This window comes from Rhea pennata, chromosome 3 (genome assembly GCF_028389875.1).
Source record: "Rhea pennata isolate bPtePen1 chromosome 3, bPtePen1.pri, whole genome shotgun sequence".
NCBI lineage: Eukaryota > Metazoa > Chordata > Aves > Rheiformes > Rheidae > Rhea > Rhea pennata.
In genome coordinates, this window is record NC_084665.1 from 81,340,067 (window position 1) to 81,360,843 (window position 20,777).

The 20,777-nt window shown below is 35.0% G+C and overlaps 1 protein-coding gene across 10 annotated transcripts in view; it reads left to right on the forward strand.

Annotated features, from left to right (window-relative positions):
• The window catches only part of HACE1 (HECT domain and ankyrin repeat containing E3 ubiquitin protein ligase 1), a 58,520-nt gene that overhangs the window by 13,760 nt on the left and 23,983 nt on the right, over window positions 1-20,777 (forward strand). For 9 of the 10 annotated variants that reach the window (XR_009957988.1, XM_062572698.1, XM_062572701.1 and 6 more), the window contains 5 exons: window positions 730-826; window positions 4,927-5,028; window positions 7,945-8,051; window positions 12,078-12,324; window positions 18,104-18,438. Coding sequence is in view for 9 of the 10 variants with exons in the window: in XM_062572698.1 (XP_062428682.1) it covers window positions 730-826; window positions 4,927-5,028; window positions 7,945-8,051; window positions 12,078-12,324; window positions 18,104-18,438 (888 nt within the window). In the remaining variant the exon portion in view is untranslated. The remainder of the gene's footprint in view (window positions 1-729; window positions 827-4,926; window positions 5,029-7,944; window positions 8,052-12,077; window positions 12,325-18,103; window positions 18,439-20,777) is intronic. The other variant, XM_062572700.1, reaches the window with a different exon arrangement.

A 20,777-nucleotide genomic window follows, 5' to 3' on the forward strand; every position in this document is an offset into this window, starting at 1 on the left:
TGGAATAGTTGATTGTGACATTCTTCACTCAAGGGAATGTACAAGTATCTTATGTAACAGACACACCAGTGAGAGTGTGAAATAGACTCTGAATGGAACAGTAAAAGTCATCTCCCTTTATACATTTAAAGACTAGGCAAAACATTCAAATTCACTGCTTTTAAAAAGCAATTACTGTAATAGATCATAGAATGATAAGGTTGGAAGGGACCTCTCACTCTTTGATATATCTCTTGTGGAAGACTGACACTTTAACAATTAAAAATTTTTATTAATCTCTTTCTGATAATTAAAGCACAGTTAGACTCTGCTTCACAAAGGTTGTATCAAAATCTGGGAAGAGTGAGCAAACAACTCATGTAGTAAAAATAACTTTTCCTGTGATGTAAGTTAGGATGTAAATTTACATGGAGCTCTTTCTATGCCAAAAGTGCAGCTCATACAGATTTATGAGACTAGACAAAGATTGATTGTTTCTGAATGGTGAGGACCACTCTGGTTTCATAAATGGGCCGTATCTGGACAGTGTTGCTCTGTGCTTCTGCAGTGACCTTGAAATACAGTAAAGGAATATCAGTGGCATCATCTTTCATCCCTATTTTTCTACCATCAACTGTTTGTGTTTTCTCCTACCTTATTTTGTTTTTGCTAGTTGGATGAAGTAGAAGCAGATTTATTACTCTTGGATGAAGTGCTGTGTTAACTCTCTTTCTTCTCTGTTTTTAATAGTCATGGTCAGAGAGACACAGCACAAATCCTTTTGATGAGAGGAGCCAAATATTTACCAGACAAAAATGGCATTACTCCCTTGGATCTCTGTGTACAGGTATTGAGTTAGCAATGCTTTTTTTTCTGTGAACTTATAGAAGTTTATACAATATCAGCTGGTTAATGTTGTCTTTTTAATTTGAAGGCTTGTGAAAGATTATAGTCTTTGCAAAACAGAATTACAAACATAAAATTTAACCTTTAAGTCAATGGTTCCCAGTTTGTAACTTTTACAAAAGTCTTTAATGAGATCTGATTAAAGTCTTTAAAAACTTTGCAAAATTGAAGAAGCAAAGAATTTGCAGAACTCTTAGACTAGAAAGTTTGAGAATTCTTTGATGGTAAAAAGCTCTGTTTAGGTGTTTGTGTGCTAAATTGTTAAAAAGTAAGAGGTAGAGACATTCAAAAAGGAGTAATTTTTATTGCCTTAACTAATATATTTTCTCTTGAAGAAATGTGACTATTAAACAAACAAACAAACAAAAAAACCCTTACATGCTGTTGGCTGTTCTACTTTTCCAAGGTATTACAAATTCTACATCTGGATGATGAATTTTGAAGAACAAAGCTATAAAGTCTTGCATGTTCTCAACTGCTGGATAAAACATAGTCTTTCTAGTTTGATGCAAAATGTTGCTTGTACTGCTTGCTGATACATCTTTCTGTGATTTGTTTCCAATAGAGTGAATTTTAAGATTACTACTTAATCAGCAGAGTAGAAAATGTTTTAAAAAAAAATCACTGCACTTAGTGGGCATTATGTAAACCTGGTGAATGTCTAACAGGATGCTGCACTAATAGATTAAAATATTCTCAAGTTACTTAAATACTGAAGATTCCTCATTTTCCTTAGGACCAGTAGTTGAAGTAGCTATCTGTATCCAGTAGTGACTGCTGTTTTCAGTACACTTCAGGTACTTTTGGAATATTTAATGTTTAATTCCGAAAACTTTATTTCACGGATTGTCTGTGGAAAGTCTTGATTAAGTTAGGTTACTGAAAACATTCCTTTTTGGATATGAGACATCTTAATAAATCCTCAGCTCCAGTCTCTATTTTATGAATTTTTTCTTTAATTTTGACCTGTTCCTAGAAAAATAAGGATATTACATCTAAGTAGAAATAACAATTTTGAATTTATTTCAAGTCTTGGTTGTACTATAAGGTTGTACTATGTACTGTCATGTTCCAAAATCATGCTAGTGTTAATTAGCTTGTGTCTAATTAGCAAATGCAGTAAGGCTGATGCTGACCAACAAAGAAACTAGCTATTCTTATTTCCCAAATAGCAGGTGGAAAAAAGGTGGTCGTATTATAAATGTGTAAATATGCCATAAAAAATTAATGTAGCAACAGAAGAGAGTCTTAAGCATGTTACTGTCTTTGGGTCACTTTAAGTAGAATGCCTGGAATAATTAGAAGTACAAGATTTTTAAATTTAACACTAAAGACTTCTTTATGTTTTTTAAACCTATTTTCATGTTTTATTATCAAAACTATATATACAATTCATTTCTAATGTTTATTTCTGACTTCAGACAGGACAGCTTCTCTGGTTGCTTTGTTGGAGTAACCAGTCTTTCCATGGATATTACTTATGTAGATTCTGTTTTGGCCTCTCTTTCTTTTTACAAAACATTTTGAGTGTCCAGCTGGTATGTTGCTTTTAAAAAGAATTCTGCAGAAATTGCACTGAAGAAATTCGAAGTCTCCTCAGAAACTTAGTGTGGAATATTGTCCTCACATATGAGGATGTCCTAACATTCACCCTCTTTTATATCTGTAATGAAGCTTAGTGTTTGTAGGAACTTGGGGTATATTTAAGTGTTCTTTTACTGGAAGCCTGTGCTGGGGTCACTTTAATGGAATCTGAGTTAATGATGCACAGAATTCTGACAATGATATTTCATATGAGAATGTTGCAGAAATAATCCTTCATGTTGCAAAATGTGCTTTTTTTCCTTATTATGAAAAATGCTTCCCTTTTTTAATGCTCACTTGCATATAGTTTTTTTGAATATTGGCATATATATAAGTGCCATGTTAAGTATGCAAGGGAGTGCGTGTGTTTTCAGCATATGTCAGGAAGAGACATGTTCTCAGTTGTGAGGGGGAGGGTAAAAATGGGGAAGCAAGCATAAACAATCTCAGAAGAACTTGTAAGTTCTTAAATTGTAGTTTCTTAACTATTCATGCTAGACTGAAACACTCAGGTAATTAATTCCATGATGGTTATGCGATTTCATACATTTTTGTTTTCAAGGCTTAAGGAATTTTGTCATTACTTTTTTCTTCTTTTTTTTAATCTTCTGTAAAAAATCTTTGTTGTGAGAGTCAACGGTAGGTGTGTCTGATACTGTATCCTTCCCCTTGTGAAGAAAGTACATGCAGGAGGGGGAGGTAGGAGGTGTGTATATCATTTAAGGGAAAAATCCCCCAAAGTGTAACATAAAGCTATACCTGATGAGTAGGCAATGCGTCTTCTGAACCAGAACTCATGAGTCATGGATCTGATTACACTTCATCTCAAGCTGATTATTTTGTTATGAGGTCTATAAAAAAAATGGTGAGGTTTGTTTAAAAGAAGATCTATTGCTCTCATCTTCTGTAACCCAAAGCTTTAAAAGCATTATAAGGCATCAAAAATAGATGAGGCATATTGAATGTGTCCAAATGATGCTCTCTAACTTTGTTGTGACTGGATTTTCAGTTGTCTGCTTCTGTCTCCATTTTTACAATTCCTAATGGGCTAAAAAAGATGGGCACCACTCAACATCCAAATTCTGTTCCCTGCCCCGCCTTAAAAAAAAAAGGGGGGGGGTGGGTATGAGTAATGAAACCTGGTGTTTGCTCTTTTGTAGTGATGATACTGCCTTGAGTCAAGACAAACTTGTGATACTAAGTAAAAAAGGAAACAAATGGTTTCTTTCATTTTACATCTAGGATTTTATTTTTTACTTACCAGCTTGCTTTTCAGTGTAGATGCATGTTTTTGGTAGACTGAAATAGTAGATTCATATACTCCTTGCCAATGTGGTCTAACCACAGGTTTAGCGAGCTAACTTAAATTTGTCCTCATGGATTCTGAATTATTAAAATAGATAGGTCCTTGGCACTAGGAACAACTTAATCTGTTGCCATTAAAGGAATTATAGACCATTTGTACAAACAGAAAGGAATTTCTAGAGTTGAAGCATTTAATGGATTACATTTTTTATTTTCCAGTGTTGAATTTGATGTTTGCGTTCAAATGTTGGGTACCTCTTCCAAAATGCAACTGTCTTAAATAAGACTTGATGTAAATAAGCCTTGAACTCAAATTCCCCCCCCCCCCCCCCAAACCCCAACCTTTTTCCCCAAAGGTTCTGGAAAGTTAGTCTGAGCTGTTGATTTAGGAGCATATGTGGGATCATACTTGTGTAATAGTTTTAATGTTAGATAACCCTTTAATGGATTTAACCAATTTCTGCCTTTAGAAAGTGAGATTTGTGCTGAATCATGGAATCAGAAAGGTTGGAAGGGACCTCTGGAGATCATCTAGTCCAACCTCCCTGCTCAGCAGGGTCACCTAGAGCACGTTAGACAGGGTTGCATCCCGGCAGGCCTTGAAGATCTGCAGAGAAGGAGACTCTACAACCTCTCTGGGCAACCTGTGCCAGTGCTCTGTCACTCTCACAGTGAAGAAATTGCCCCTCACGTTCTGGCGAAACTTCCTGTGGTTCACGAATATTTGGAAAAAGCGTTTGTTTTGTAGGATTAGATTCCGGAATGCAATTAGCTGGTCTGTTGTCATCCATCAACAATAGGACGTAACTGAGCTAAGTGTTGTACTGTTCTTTGGTGAATTGTTAGGGGAAATGTTCCGATATAAAGTAACTGTGGCTTTCTAAAGCTTTATAAAAGAGGAGAAAGGGAGTGGATTTGTATGAGTTGGTATATTGAAAGAATTTGGATATCAGTCTGTCTTCTCATAAACATTATGTGATATCTAATTCTGACACTTTATTGAATTTCAGTTTATTTGGGGATTAAATTTCTGCATTCAGCTTTTTTTTAAGTTGTCTATATTTCTCAGTAGGTTTTAACATCTACAATATTATAAAATTCAAATTCTTGTATTTGTTTTAATTAAGTGTTTCTTGAACTATTGCTTTTTAGGGTGGGTATGGAGAGACTTGTGAAGTCTTAATACAATACCATCCTCGACTTTTCCAGACAATAATTCAAATGACACAGAATGAAGATCTGCGGGAAAATATGGTAATATGATATTATGTATTGCATAGCTACAAATCTATCTGTTTTGTAGAGATCTCATTGTTTAATATGGGTGTTCTGATTAGAAGATGCTATCCAATAGCTAACCACTATGCGCTATTTTTTTTCACATGGAGAATTTATGACCTTAACTTAACTTTAAACAAGAGAATTCAGTATTAAATGTAGAATCCATTTAATCTAGTCTTCTAACTTGGCAGAGTGATCTAGACAGTGCGACAACTGGAAGAGCAGACCTCTTCCAAGCTCTCTTAGAAATGATGCTGATAGAACACTCTAAATACACAATTATTTTGTGTAATTGAGCATATTTGCCTTCACTTATTCGTTACCTGCATCTGCATCAATTCTAGGATTTGTCTCACGTTTTGAATCATCTAGAATGGAAGTAACATTTGGAGTGAACACTCATCCTTATGAAGCTAATGTGTAAAAATAGAGTGCGAAAGACTGCAAACGTAGTTTCTTTCTTTATTAGTGCCATAGATGGAACTAGTGCTAAACTATTCCTTTCTCAGTGGTTCTTCTGTACCTTGTTTTTTTCGTTATTGTGGCTTTAGTGCACTCTAAAGCAAGAAAAAAAACAAGTAAAAGAATACTTGTTTCTTCATTGTTTAGGGGGGAAGGAAGTATGTGGTAGTTTTATCCTCCTTTCCAAACCCAATTACTTACAGATTTTTAATACATTGCTTGCTTGAAAATATCTGCAAATAATTGTACAGACCTTAGATTAAAAAAAAAAAAAAAAAAAGAAGAGAAAAACTCTGTAGTATTATGATAAGATGCTATCTGCCAATTTACTGAACTTGATTTGCCAGATTTTTGAAGTTTGTGGTGTTTTCTGTACTTCGGGTGTTTTTATTGCTTCCATTACAAGACTGAGCACTCACAGATGCGTATAGAAACAGTGTTTACATTTCTGAGACTGGATTGGCTTTTACGAGGTAAGATGATAGGTGAAAACTCTGGAAGAATGGGGGAATGGTGTAGAGGATTTCAAGTAAAAGATAAAGAATTGAAACAACAGAACAAAAAAGATCCTCGAAAAGTAAATGAGAAAATGTTATTGTAGAAGACAAGAAGGAAAACAATGGTTTTTTTTTTTTGTTTTTTTTTTTCCTGTGTGTGACTAGTGGTGGAGGTGTATGTAGAAGAAAGACCTGATATTCACTGTCAGAATGGAAGAATGTTTTTAAGTATGGTTCTTTCATGACTTAATTCTGAGCTGTTTTGCCCAGAGTCTTGGTTAAGACCAGTTCATTTTATATTGAAGTGATAACATGAAGATAAGAGATTGAAGGTATGTTGGAAGTCAGGAGTCAAATTTTAAATTTTCTTGAAAAGCTAAAAATATTATCAACACACTGCTGGCAGAATGGATGAGCTTCACTGGGAAGAGAAGCACGGGGCTCCTATGTTTAGATAGGAACAATAAACATTTGAATACAATATGGGAAGCTGCTGCCTATGGAGTGGTTCTGTAGAAAAGGTTCTGAAGTTCATAGTGGGTTACAAGTTGCATGTGATTTTGAGATGGTGAGTGAGAGTAAAGGAGTTTCTGTTGCCTGTAAGACACGTGAAGCAATCTTTATGCACTAGTCGTCATTGGCTGTCTTAGTTGAAATATGTTGTCCATTTTGGAGACTACGTTCAAAGGAAGATGAAGATAAATTGGACAGATACTGAGGAGATTAATGAGACTTACAAATATAGGGAATGCGGACTCTTATGAAAAGGTTTGAAGAACTGAAGTTACTTAGCTTAAAGGAGTTTAGGGTAAGAAACGGCTTGGTGGTTATCTTATATATGTGAAAGGCTGCTCAAAGGAGCAAAGAAATAACATTTTACAGCAGATAAGATAAAGGTATTGCCATAGAAATTTGTAGCTAAAGATTCAGTTTGTCCATGAGGAAAACTCTAAAATAGTTAAGGATAGTGAAATATTAAAAGAGATGATGTGCTGAAGCTCCAGAGCCTTCAGAATCAAAAAGCCCTAAAACGATAAGCCAGTCTGGATCACAGATATTTTTTTCCTGTCTTGAGGCAGAGAATTGGACTAGATAACCTCCTGAGATTCCTTTTCATCTCATGTTTCAGTAATTCTATGAGAAGGATTACCAAGCTTTCTGAAAATGAGAGTGAGATAAGGGAGGAAACAATAGGGATGCATGAAGAACAGTGTCACTGAAGAGTTAATTTATCTGTAAAAAAAACTGCTTAGGTCCGAGAAAGGTGTAGAACAAAGGATTGGAAGACAGAGCAGTGTTTGGACATTGATGGCCTCTAGTCTTTGTGAGCCAAATAATGCTGCTAGCAAGAAAAAGAGCAAATTAGATAAGAGAGAGTAATTATAAGGAATTATTGATTAGCAGGATATGAATTTTTACCCAACGGAGGGTATTCAGTGTTTTGAGCAAGAATGAAGGTTGTGAAAGCAAACTCTATAATCTAAAGTTCGTCTATACCATGCCATAATCTAGCAGAGGAGTGAACTGGGGAGGTGGGTAAATGGTAGAATTATGAACTTGAAAGATGTATGCTAATAGCCTTCAGAATTTGAATGTGCATTCCATTTATTTTTCAGATGAAAATAAATTGTATAATTTATAATTTGTACAAATTAACACTATATGACTAAGCACTTAGCGTTCTTAGCATTCATGCGATGATTATATCCTGTAGTCCATAAAATGACTATAAAAAGTATATATTTTCTCTAAAGTTTTGTTTGCAAGATGTAATGGAATGTTAGGTTAGACTGGATATTGGATAATAGAGAAGCGTGCATTACCATTTCTAGAAGCTACAGCTAGCTTGGGTGCTAGTGATCTGAATTAAATTTAAGTCAAATTTTGCAACTCCTTGACATTATGCAATTTCTTCTGTTTAATTTACCAGTTGCGGCAAGTTCTGGAACACTTGTCTCAGCAGAGTGAAAGCCAGTATCATAAAATCCTAACAAGTCTTGCTGAAGTTGCTACAACAAATGGTCACAAACTGCTGAGGTAAGTGTCAGAGGATCATAAGTAGGTTGCTAACCTACCTAGCAGTTGATGCTATTTAACAGGGTTAAAAATTTAAACCATCCCTTATTGGCTGCATGCTGAAGTAGATGGGTCTCAGATCTGATTCTGTATGACAGTGCCTTTTTAGATTACTGCCTTCACAAGAATTTCAGGAGAGAAAGTTGGTGTCCTCCTCCTGTAGCTACTGGCAAGTAGAAACTTAGGTTGTGGGAAAAGAAAAATGTTTGTTTGAAATAACTATGTAAGCTCTAGAAAGGGAAGCTTTTTAGCAACTGTAATTCTTTTTCCTTTCTTCCTTTCTTTTTCTGTTCTACATCTTTACTATCTGTGTGCTTTCCTAGCATGTTTGAAGAGGATTTTGTTACCTCAGACTTGTCTCATTTGTTACATTTGCTGTCCTTTTGTTGTCTGTAATATATAAGAACATCTCCTCTGCAGCAGACCAAAAATGCATCTAACAGTGACTTACCTCAGCAGTGTAAGTAGTTACTTGAGAAAGCACCTCAAATAAGCAAGCATATTTTCTTAGTATGCTTTCCTAACTTTTGTGGCCTTTGTTTGAGGGACTTTGTGTAAAACGCCTCATCTGTAGTCTGTTGAAACATCAGTAAAATCTGACAGTTTTCAATAGCTAGCAGAATTTGTTTTAACCCTTATGCCTATTAGAAGCTAAGGAAATGTTTTCTGAAAGGACTCAAGAGCACGAAAGCCTAGCAGAAGTTCTTTAGTAACATGTTCTTGGATGACTTTTTGGAAAAGAGAAGGTTAAGAGATCATTCTGTATCTGGAGAGGATGTCTGCATAGGCTGTAGGAGGACAACATTTTGAGTGATTCTGTTTAGCTGTTTGGGGGCTTCTAGCAGCCCATCAGTTAGCAGGGAGACTAAATTACATACTGTAGTTCTAGCTGTTTTTTTTTCCTTCCCTATCAGTCGTGTTAAGTTTCTATCCAGCTTGTAAATGGCAGATTAGAACCACTAGGCATTGCTTGGGATCTCCTGACCCTGTTAATCACCATGTTGTTTTGAGAGGCTTTTGCCTCAATGAATATGCACAAAAGATTTAAACCCCACAAACTTTTGGGGTTAAAGTGGAAAGAAGTGTTAATGCCATTTTATTTTGCTGTTGCGAAGATAATTTTTTTTAAAAGAATTCTAGCTGTTGGTGTGGTTAAGTATGCAGTCAGCTTAACTAGTAACACATTCCTACTTCTGTAGAGCCAGTAGGTTTTCAACATGTAAACTGTGCTAAAGTTTAAATCCAACCTACAGGAAAGGGTTTCGAACTTGCTTTGTTAGGTGGATATTGTCAGAAACTGTGGGAGCTGGATTAGATCATGTGAGGCAGTATTTGTTTCTATTTCAAGATCTTCGAAGATGAATTGGTTACTTTGTGTTTAGATTTGATTTATTGGTATTGTTACTCATTTATATCAAGCAATGTAAAGTTTCCTCTGCAAGGCTCTTGAAACAATATTTATGGAATTGTACTGTTTCTGAATCTGAGCTGATATTTATTCCTGTATTGCTGAAGGTGGATTTACTAGCTCAGGTTGGGGACAAGTTGGAAGCTTTGCATTGTATTGGGTGGGAAGGCACTTCCAGAGATACCTGTAGCTAGGGCATCTTGTGACCTTATACTGGCCCACTTATATTTGATATGTTGTAATATGTCTCAAAGGAAATAGGATTATTTTCTTTTTCTATTAAAAGAGGCAATTTTGCAAAAACTACATCTCTGATTATTCTCAGAGATCGCTCTCTAATCTTGCTAATTCTATTCTATGTCAGAGGTTTCAACCTCTGCTTCAACTAAGTATTTCTTAATTATTTTGTTAATTGGCATAATGAGGATGGTACTTGGTGGATATAGACCTCTAAGCATGGGCCTCTTTCTGCCCTATCTCAGTAAATAATAGGAAATACACCCATTCTGCATTACAACCTCAAATAATGATACTTACATGGCTGAACTAGTATCTTCAAAAAGTTGGTTTTGTGAGTCTAACCCTCATCCAATTGATGTTGAGTTGGTTTGTCTTTTAAATCCAAAGAGTCAAAAATATATTTTCTGTAATACTTAACAGGAGGTAGCCTGGAGTTCCAATAGGCTTCTGGCTGAGGAGTTCTGCCTTGAATGCCAACAGGGAGCTTGTTAAGCTAGCATTACCTCAAATGAGTATTTCCTCTTTCCAAGAAATAATTTTAATTTGACATAATTTGGTTTTGCTGGTTCAGACTGGGTTTAGCTATATATTTATGCTGGTAAAAGAGTCAGTAAACTATTAAAAGCACTAGAACTTTTTTCAATTTATGAATGTCATGCGGAAAACACTGCTGAGGGATGATAAAGCTCAGTTAAAATATATTTTTTTCCAATATTTAAATTACTTACTTGTGTTCATAGATTGTATATAAGTAAAGATTTTCTAAATGCTTACTTATAGCTGTGGCCAGAGCCTCTGGTAAACATAAATAATTTTGAACTAGGTAATGCAAGTTTCCTGACTGGGGTGGACTTCAGTATTCCTACCTTTGCACTGTTCACTCTTTGTATTGCTTTGTTACCCAGATTTACCAAATACTTCTCTGGCAGAAATTTAAATATTGGCAAGAAAGTTGTATTTTGTGTATCAGTTTGATAAAATCTTTATTTTTTTTTCTTTTTAATTAACACCTCACCAGTAGTCTCACTGCTGTAAGCAAATTAGTTCTTTTCTTTACCCTTTATTACCTCTATACCATAGGGAGGGCAAGTGATGATAAAGGTGCTGTGATGCTACAAATAGTCCTAGACACAATTCAACAGTAAGTATTATACATACCTAATGTTAGAAATTCATCATACCATTTACATTTTTCTGAAGGCATTAAATTTATGTGTTATTTATATTATTGTGGGAGATCTAAGATGCTTCTGCAAATTTGCCTGTAGGAGAATGAGGGAAGAGTGCTATTCAGAAGTAGAATTCTGTGATCTAGTTTAGATAGATTGAAACTAGCTTTTTTTTTTTTTTACAGATTTGTGAATAAACAGCATCTCATCAGAGGCTTACAGCATCTTCTATGGTGTCTGTTTTCTGGTATAAGCCAATCATATAGTTAAGCATACTTTTAAATTTACAAATGTTTTGAGGATAGAGTTAGATATATAGTCAATTATAAATATTATCTGTATAGAATTTTATACAAGAAGTTTTAATTTCTTACAGTTTTTGTTATGTGTTCAAATTGAAGAATTTTTACTACTTGGGTCTAAGGAGAGAAAAGTAAGCTGAATATGAGGCTGTTCTGCTTGTACATGAACCTGTGGATATCTTAGATACTACACTGTATTGGTGCTAAAGGAATTCTTGTAGAGTTCAGTGTTGGTTAATTTATTTTAAAAAGATGTAAAACTTCTCATATATTTATTGATGACTGTACTAGTAAGGTGTTTTTTTATTTATGTAATATCTTTTAGATCACTTTTCTTGAGTAGAATCAGTGCCATTTTTATCATCCTCATCTCTTATCTGACTGAGGTAGTTTATGCACATTTGAGATAACAGGTTATGTTGGGCTGTGGCAGGATATCCAGTTAATACAGTTGACCAATGAACTGAAAGATGCTATCTTTTCTGTATTGAAAAACATTTCCAACTGGATGTCCAAATTTGTTTCATATGTTATAATCTTTATAGTAGTAAATTGTGTTTCTGTCGTATGGTTCATAAGAAGTGTACATATGCATAAAATTAATTGAATTATTTTTCAAGATCTGGAATTTGCTGTTTTATTTAACTTCAAATTAAACTTATGAATAGATATTAATAAAAATGTGGTGTTTATGTTTGACTTCCTGGGATGGTGCAGGGAATAAAAGTTCAAATTTACTAGGGTTAAAGCCTACTTTTTTTTTTCAGCATGCAAATCGGACCCTAACATTAGGTTGTTTACTCCTTGATATACTAAATTGTTTCATCTGGAAGAGAAACTTAAATATTCAATTTTTTTTTTCCCTCAGCTTGTCAAGTAATTATGAAGCTCAAATGAAGAGTCTCTTAAGGATCGTGAGGATATTTTGTCATGTCTTTCGCATTGGCCCATCCTCTCCCAGTAATGGAAATGACATGGGCTACAATGGAAATAAAACTCCAAGAAGTCAGGTGTTCAAGGTCAGAAAAGTATATGATGTTGTTAGGAAGATAGACGTTAAAGAGATGAATTTCACAAAGCATGCATTCATTAATCAGACATCTCATGAACAGGAAGTAAGTTTGGTTGATGTCCCTATCCCTTCTTAAGTTAAGTCTACCTCTTTTCTTCTCTTTATTTTTTGCGCTAGATTCATTTAACCACTGATGCACATCTCATCTTACAATTTTTGTTTATTTCTTGTTTATTATTTTATTAGATGCTTGGCGGTTTAGTTGCTTGATTATTTTTCATAAACTTTGGTTTTATTTCTAATTTTATTTTTAACAGTATAGTAATCTAAAAATGTGCTAATATTAAGCAGTAGACTGGATTGTATTAATGTAACTTCAAAATCATACTTAGAGGTTTATTGAGAGTTCTTGTGATTCAGTTTTATCCAGCTCCACAAGATGGATGGAAAAAATTGAATTCTTCATCTGTTCATTGTTTGCACTCTGATTGTGGATTTTTCCCCCAAATTCCTGCATTTTATTATTACACACTTTAAAACTTAACGGTTTACTACTACCCTCACAAACTTACTGATTTATAGCAGCTTTCAAGCACTTGAGTTAGGTGCTAGCCATTTGTGTGTTTAATTTCTGAAGGTTTATTATATTTGTTGGTGAGGAGTACCTAGATAGCAAGAACAGAAGGGTTTTTGTTTGTTTTTGTAGTCTGTGTGCTTCTGTCCTGTTACACAGCACAATTTATATCTCCCAGTTTAGATGCCAGTGATTACATGATGTGAGTTTTCCCTAAACTTTGCATTTCCTGCAGTACTGCTATGAAAATGATGTATTTTAAAGTTGCTGCATTTGTTTGATGATTTGATGTGTTCATCAGGTTACCACTAATGACTTTTAAGACAGAGCTACACTGATAATGTCATGTGAGGTGATACCTTAATTACAGCTATATTTAGCTAAGTAGTTTTTTTTTTTTTTAATTCCTTCTCTTGGAAGGAAGGATAATATTAGACTAAGAAAACAAACACAAATGATTTTCTGATGGCAAAATTATTTTAATAATAAATTGATTTATATCATAGATATTAAACTAGTGCTTGAGTGTGAAAAAGTACTGTGTGCTAAATGTACGTAATACTTGTCCTTCAGAATTGGTCTCTGAAATATTTTGAGCTAAACTGTTCCATACTGAACTTAATCTGATTTTTCAAAACCAGTGACCTACACTGTCATGTATCATTTTTATTAAAGACAACATTTTCCAGTAGTTTTAGTTAAAATTGGCTAAAATATATCAGATCAAGTAAACAAGCAAATGCTAAGCGTGTTTAATAAGAATATATCTACAGTGAGACGATTGTACAAGTAGTCTCTTATACTTTCTTGTCAAATCTTCATCTCCCTGTGTTTAGTTTTTCACTCATAGCCTAAAAGGGGGGGGGGGGGGGGCGGAGCTAGCTATGTTTCATGATTTTCAGCTCGATCATTTCAGAATTCACTAAAAAGAACAATTATTGAACTGCAGTTTGCAAAACAAGTAGTATTTCAGGAAAATCACTTAGCTGTCTAGCCATAGTACTTTGTATGCTGAAAAAAATTGTTTCTTAGTTTGCTATGGAGTTAAGTCTTATGTGGTAGACTTGTATTGCAAAATTGATCTTGTCCCAGAAAAATAGCAGTATTCTTAATTGTATAAAAACAGTGTTAATGATTTTTAACAAATGAGCAAAATACAACTACTGTTGTATTAACTAACAAAAAAATTTCAGGATGGCTTTAAGTTTATTATTGTTGTTATTTTAATGAATATATTTACTTTAGAATTTTGAAAACAGAGGCGGAGCTGCGTTTAGGCCAATGTTTTCACCTGTGATATTTCTTAGAGTGATTAAAATATCAGGGTGTGACGTATAAAACTGGAGATGCAGACTTACTCCAGTCTGGCAATGGGCACACTGGTCTGGCAATGCTAACTTCAGCTGAGAATAGTTTGTTCTCATTTAGAGTTGCAGTAACCCAGTAATGGGAGATTAAACATACTGCTGAGTCTGTTGGATAACTTCACATTTTTGTCTTCCTCCTGTCTTCACTTTTTCTTTTTTTTTCTTTTTTTTTCTTTTTGTCCTCTCCTTGAGGACAGTGTTGCTAAAAGGGAGAAAAGAACCCCAACTGTATCACTAGGTTATTGCAATGGTATGGAAGCTACTTGAAGACCTGGCAGTTGTATGATTTTGTTGTTTAGTGCTGATACTTAAACCTATGGTAAAAATTGTTTTTACATTAAAAGCCATGGCGGATGCGTGTGGGACACTCATGTCAGTGGACCAGAATTATTATTATTATTTTTTTTTTTGTAGGCCGTGTAACTTCTAAGGACAGACTATGAAAAAACCCATAGAAATTGTTGTTCCAAAACAACATTAAATCCATATTTTCAAAGAACCAAAAAAGTCAAATATACTGGAGTCTCTTTAATGGAACCTAAAGTTTTTGAACTTGAGATCAATATTGAAAATTCTGCAGGAAGGCACCTTTACAATGTAATTTGCCATTAGTCTTAGAATTCAGTTGTAGGGATAAATGTCCAAGATAATCTTAATTTTGATACAGTTTTTATGAAGGAAAAGTCTTTCATGCTGCTGGATCATGTCATGTAAGATTTTCTTTGACTTGTTTCCAGATCACAAGAAAGTGTGATGCAAATGACTTTCCTTTCCCTCTCTGCCTGCCTTGACAGATGAAGACTTCTAGATATGGTCTTCAGTATATAGGAAGCTAATTTGTGTTCAGTAGTGGCTTCTTTAGCTTCCTTGAAACTTTTGGAACGGTGGCAAAACTGTCTTCCGATATCCTTGTAGCTTATGCAGAGGAACAGTAGTCAAGCTTTATTGTGTATTATAAGGACCATTCTCTCTTTTAATCTCAATACACTCCTCCTAGGTCCAAAAAGGTCTGGATCTGATGACCTTTAAAGATGTATGTCAAAAGTCCTTTTAAAAAGCTGGTGCAAAAGCATGTTTTATCCAATACAAGAAATGAAGAAAAACTTATTTAGAAGTTTTTCTAAATGCTGTGTATTGGTTTTCTGTATTACTAATTCTGATTCTGATCAGCATACTATGCTGTGATCAGATCAGTATGCTGATGGGCTTATCTGATCAGATGAGCCCATCAGAAATTTTTAGAAATTGAGCCACCTGGCTTCTGAATTTTTGTTTTATTTTATTTTTTTTTTTTGAAAAGTCACACTGTACTCAGCCTGGAAATATTTGAAAATGTGACTACATCTTGATCAGAGATTATTGAAGAATTTTATCTCTGACAGGACAAGAAAATGACAGGGCCATCTTTGCTTTTCTGAAGTCCCATATATGTAATTTATTACAGGCTTTTCCAATTCAAGCCTATCCAAGTGTCTGAAAGTAGCACTATTAGCAAATCAAAACACACTTTGATACCCTGATCTTGTAAGAAACTAGTTATTGAATTTAGATGCTTGAAAAAGAAACCTACTGTTAACTCAAATGAAATTCTTCTAATTGCTGTTCAGTAAAATTAGAGAAACTAACTATAAAATCTCCCTCTCCAATTGAGCAAGATAGGGAAGCTTATAATATTTTTTTTCCTCATTTTAAATACTATCCATTTCTAGAACCGAGTTGACTTACCTGCTGTGATCTCTTACTCCCTGTATTTAGAAGTCTGTCACCTGGTGAAAGATTTTGCTCCAGTGTAGAAGATTTTGCTCCAATGTAGCAGTTTGAGTATGGGTTTGATTTCTAGTGTCTTGCTTTCTAGGTAGGTCAGGAGGAGGGTGTTGTGTAGTTATATCAGTAGATTTGAGAGATTAGATATGCAGTGGCAGAAGATTGGTACTCGATCCGACTCTGATGTCTAATTCCAAAAAATCAACTGAAAAATGCTGACATACAGTTTTGCAAAAAAAGAAAAAAAAAGTTTCTAATGATTTGATTGAATATGTCCGTACCAGACTGAAAAGGCTTGATCATGGGTGCTGATATAAAATGCTGACAGCCTTGGATGATAGTGTTGGACAGTATGTAGAGAGGAGTGCTTTATGCTCTGAAAAATAGAAGGTGAAGTATTCAAGTCACTATGCTTGACTACACCTTTGAATGAATTTGTGATCAGGATCTATGAAATACTAGCTTTGGAAAAAAAATCAGTTATAAGAGTTCTGAAAGGCACGCAAAGTCTGTGAGGAAGTTAAGGGTAAGACCCTAATACCAGTAGAAAAACTGTCTGACAAGCTAAGTGATGAAGGAGTAGAGAGGAAAACTGTGTTTTAGAGAGGTGGAAATACTCTGGTAAATAACTACCAAGTAGTTTTCTCTTGTTGAGTTATATGTATGAATACAGCTGCTTTTTCATTCTTCCGTATGTTCAATAAATCTTATTTTCCATTAGAATGCTTGTTCTACATTGTGTTTTGTGGTGAAGGTCTGGCAAGTAATTCTTGGAAAGAAGCCAGGCTCTTGATGTTGTATGGCAGACATTTAAGTAGAAAATGATACATATACTGGAGGTATTCAGTACATCATCTAGAGAAACTTATCGGTAGTAGGAGCACAAGGCTTTCTTTTCTCAAATTCCTTATTTAAAAATTAGGAAGCACTGGAGTGTTTTAACAAGTAAATTTCAGCAGATATGTTGAACACACAGTTTTAGTGAGAAATAATTTATTACATATTGAGAGCACATGGCTATTAGGTATACTGATGCTAACCCAAGTGGTGTAGACTTATGGTATTGTATGTTACAAATAGCTCTTAATCTCTAAAAGCAGCTTTAGAAATTGAGAATGTAATTTTCAGTGTCTACTAGTCTTTAAATGCTTTAATTGATGAAAAACGTTGATGGAACAGTAATATATAGACAAGGAAATGCATTAGATATTCACTCTTGTTTTTGGAATGCAATGAAAGATTTCAGTCAAATTTGAGTATGTAGAATGAGCATCTTTGTATTTAATAGACTCTACCCTTCTGAAATGTCCCCTTTAAATATCTCCAGAGAACCGTGTGGTCAGTCCTCATATTTTTTGAAATGCTTCTGAGAAAGCAGCAGACTCAGTCCTTTCTCTTCCTTTTAGTAAGCCCGCAGCTGAGAGCAAATGCGTAATGATAGAATAGTGCCAGATTTTGATTATATTGTTTATAAGCTGGTGATCCTGAATAAAAAGTGACTTTGTTCAGTATATATATAAAAAAAATACAATTAATTAAATGAGTAACTTTAAAAATTGATGTTAAATTCCACTGTTACTCATTTCCATTTTATAAAGCTAGTGTTAGTGACACTTACTTTGAGACATCTATGATACTATCGGAACCTATATGATCTTGCTCTGTGCGTAAAGGGTATCTGGTAAGATATGTGCATGAGTGTGAATATCAACGCCTTTATTTAGGGTTTTTGATACTTACAGTGCCCCATCTGCATGATGAGGGGAGCTTCTTTGACCAGCACCTGAAAAAAGAACTGGTATACTCTTGTTCTGAAAACCCAGCGTGTATATTATCACCTCTGCTTGACTGCAGCAGTCAGGCAGTAGTGTGCTGTGTAAAAACCATAAGGCCAAAATGTGTTAAAGCCTTCAGTGTTCTACTTTTTCTGAATTGTTTTGTCTTTGGTTCATCTACTACTTGATTGTTTTCCTTCTATATGAAATTTTCTCTTTATGTATTCTGCGGCTACGAATAAATAAGTTTTTATGAGTATCTGACTTCAATCTCTAACACGACTTCTAAAGTATCATTGAAAGCATAATGATATGTGTGATACTTAATGATGTGATCATTCTGTGTCTAATCTACATCTGTCCTGTTTTTTTTTTGTCTTTTTTCGCATGTGTTTATTGCAGCCGCTAGAACTGCTCTGGCATTCTTTAGATGAATGGCTAGTCCTTATAGCCACAGAACTGATGAAAAACAAAAGGGACTCTGCCAACATTACTTCTATTTTACTGAAGCAAAAAGGACCAGATCACCAGGATGCTACTCCTACGCCTTCCTTTGCCACTGCAGGAACTGACAGCAAAGTGCTATCTGCTGACACTGGGGATTCGAAAACATATGATGTTGCCGGGAAGCAGGAAGCTTATGCTGATTGCCAGGATGTTATCTCCATGACAGCAAACAGACTAAGTGCTGTCATTCAAGCATTTTATATGTGCTGCTCCTGTCAGATGCCTCAGGGGTAAGGAGGATCCTGCTCATTACCTAAACTCTTTTATTTTTAAAATCATACGTGCTTTCTTGAAGAATGTTGGTGCTGACTAGATGATATTAATGGCAATCAAGTGAATGCTTTCTAATGCTTTCATGAGTTCAATTTGAATATTTTTTTTCCTGCTCTAATGGCACCTGCAATCAACAGAGCAAATTTTCCATAATGCTGCTGCCTATGACCTTAGCTACACTGAGACAGATTTCATATTGAACATCTAGTGACTGTTTTAATCTTGGGGGATTCTTGCAGGAAATGTCCTTTTGGTTTCTTGAAATTCAGCCACTTCTGCTGTTGGTTTGTAATGTGAAATCGTCCCTAAATTTAAAGTTATCTTCCAAAAATAGCTATAACTGAATTCAAAAAAAAAAAAAAAAAAAAAAAAAAATGGGAATTTGTATGTAAAAAGGACAACTGGGGCAAAACTCATTTGGCTATATTGCAGAGGATTATAATGAGATGTCTTTCACCTCAAAGTAGCATCCAGTTGGAATTCTGCCCAGATTGGCAAACATTGTGCCTGTTTCACACAAAATAACTTATGTAAGTTTATTACCTTCAGTATCTGGTTTAAAAACAGTGAGTGTCCCACTGTAACTGAACTCGATCTGTCCAGAATTGTCATGGATAATATTTGTCAAGTAAACTTGCTTGGTATGCTACGAGTACAGCATTGAAGTGCTGTAAACTAGAAAGTTGCAGGTGAACTTGCAGGAGGGGATCCTTTGACCCTCTTGCAGTGAGGATTAAGTGTGGTAGTATGATAAAGTCCCCGAGGAATACTGAAATTCAGGAAAGGTCCCCACTACTTTGCTATGTGAAAACTCTCTTGGTTATTCCAGCTACTACGAAGGTTCTTTTTCTGCAAAGCCTTCTGGGAGAGAGAGAAAAAAAAAAGTTTCCAAATCAGCATGTACTATTTGGGTACACTCTTCTGCGGATATTCTGTGGATGAGCTAGAGATCAGCACATTCAGCAAGCACTTCTGCACTTTGACATTTAATTTCACCCACCACGAATAAGGAGCTCCTGCTTAGCTATTTGCCTTGGAAACCTCCATCAAACCCTGCTAAGATAGAATGCTGGTAAAGTCTTTCTTACAACATCCACATGAACAATAGAAATGTTTATTGAAGTGAAGAAGTGCATTTATTTATCTGTTAATCCTGAGATGAAATCTGAGCAGTGTCTACTTCCTGTGTCCAGCTGACTTGCTGACAAGCCTTGTAAGGGGGTGTCTCTCTCTGTGTACTTCACACTTCCATTTGCTCCAATCCTTCTAGAGAATCTCTGTGGATATGGGATAGGTTTAATTTGAGAATTCTTACCGTAGGTGCCAGGATAGGAAGGACTGATTCAGTGACGTGGTAGTAACTGAGAGAACTGCTTGGGATGCAGGAAAGTAAGGTGGAGTACACCTGCATCCTGGGTTTCCTTAGGGTTTTTCAAAACTGCGTTGAAAAGTGAAAAGCTGAAACTAATTCTGTCTTAAATAAATTTTTATAGGAATAGGAGTAATTGGCACAACAATGTAACTGAATCCAGTTGATGTCTTCAGATGACGTTTGAAATTATATAATAACATTAAATAATTAATTAAATAACATTTCCAGACATAATATATAATGACTTTAGTTTTAGATTTAGATATCGATATATTTAGTGGAGGAGAGTTAACAGAGCTCATAGTTTTCCGTTGTTCCTAATGTTTATACAATAAAGACTGCAATTTTTGCTTAAGTGAAAAATGGGTTGGTTAACAAATTACTAAATGTAAATAAAAGGTAGGCATGTGAACTCTGAAAACATTTGAAATATTAAGGCCATTTTGTTTTACCTGTCATGATTGCTTTTGTTCTGCAAGTACTGGTATTGAATCTTGGCATTCTGTGTTAATGTGCTGAAACTGTGTCCCAAGGTTTTAGCAACAAAACCAAACTGTATAGTAAGTGTTCTTCTTATGTTGAATCATACAGCTTATATGGCACTTCACAGATAAAGACAGTTTCTTTCCCTTGGAAAAAGACCCTCTTATAGGTGTTTAATACTTTCAGGTCATCTTGGAAGAACTATCTTAAAAATTCCGTGCTTGGGTTTTGCCTGAAAGATTTCACTTGATTTTTTTTTTTTTTTTTTTTTTTGGGGGGGTGGGTGGGACAAGGAGGGAGTCTGGGAGGGAATAGAAGTAATGAGATTCCCCCTTCAAGGTAGGGGAAGGGTGACTAGGAAAATAGCTCAGTTTTATGTAAGATGAGCAGCTCTTTTGACTAAAATAATGTGGGGAACTTGCTGACAAGCCTTGTGAAGGG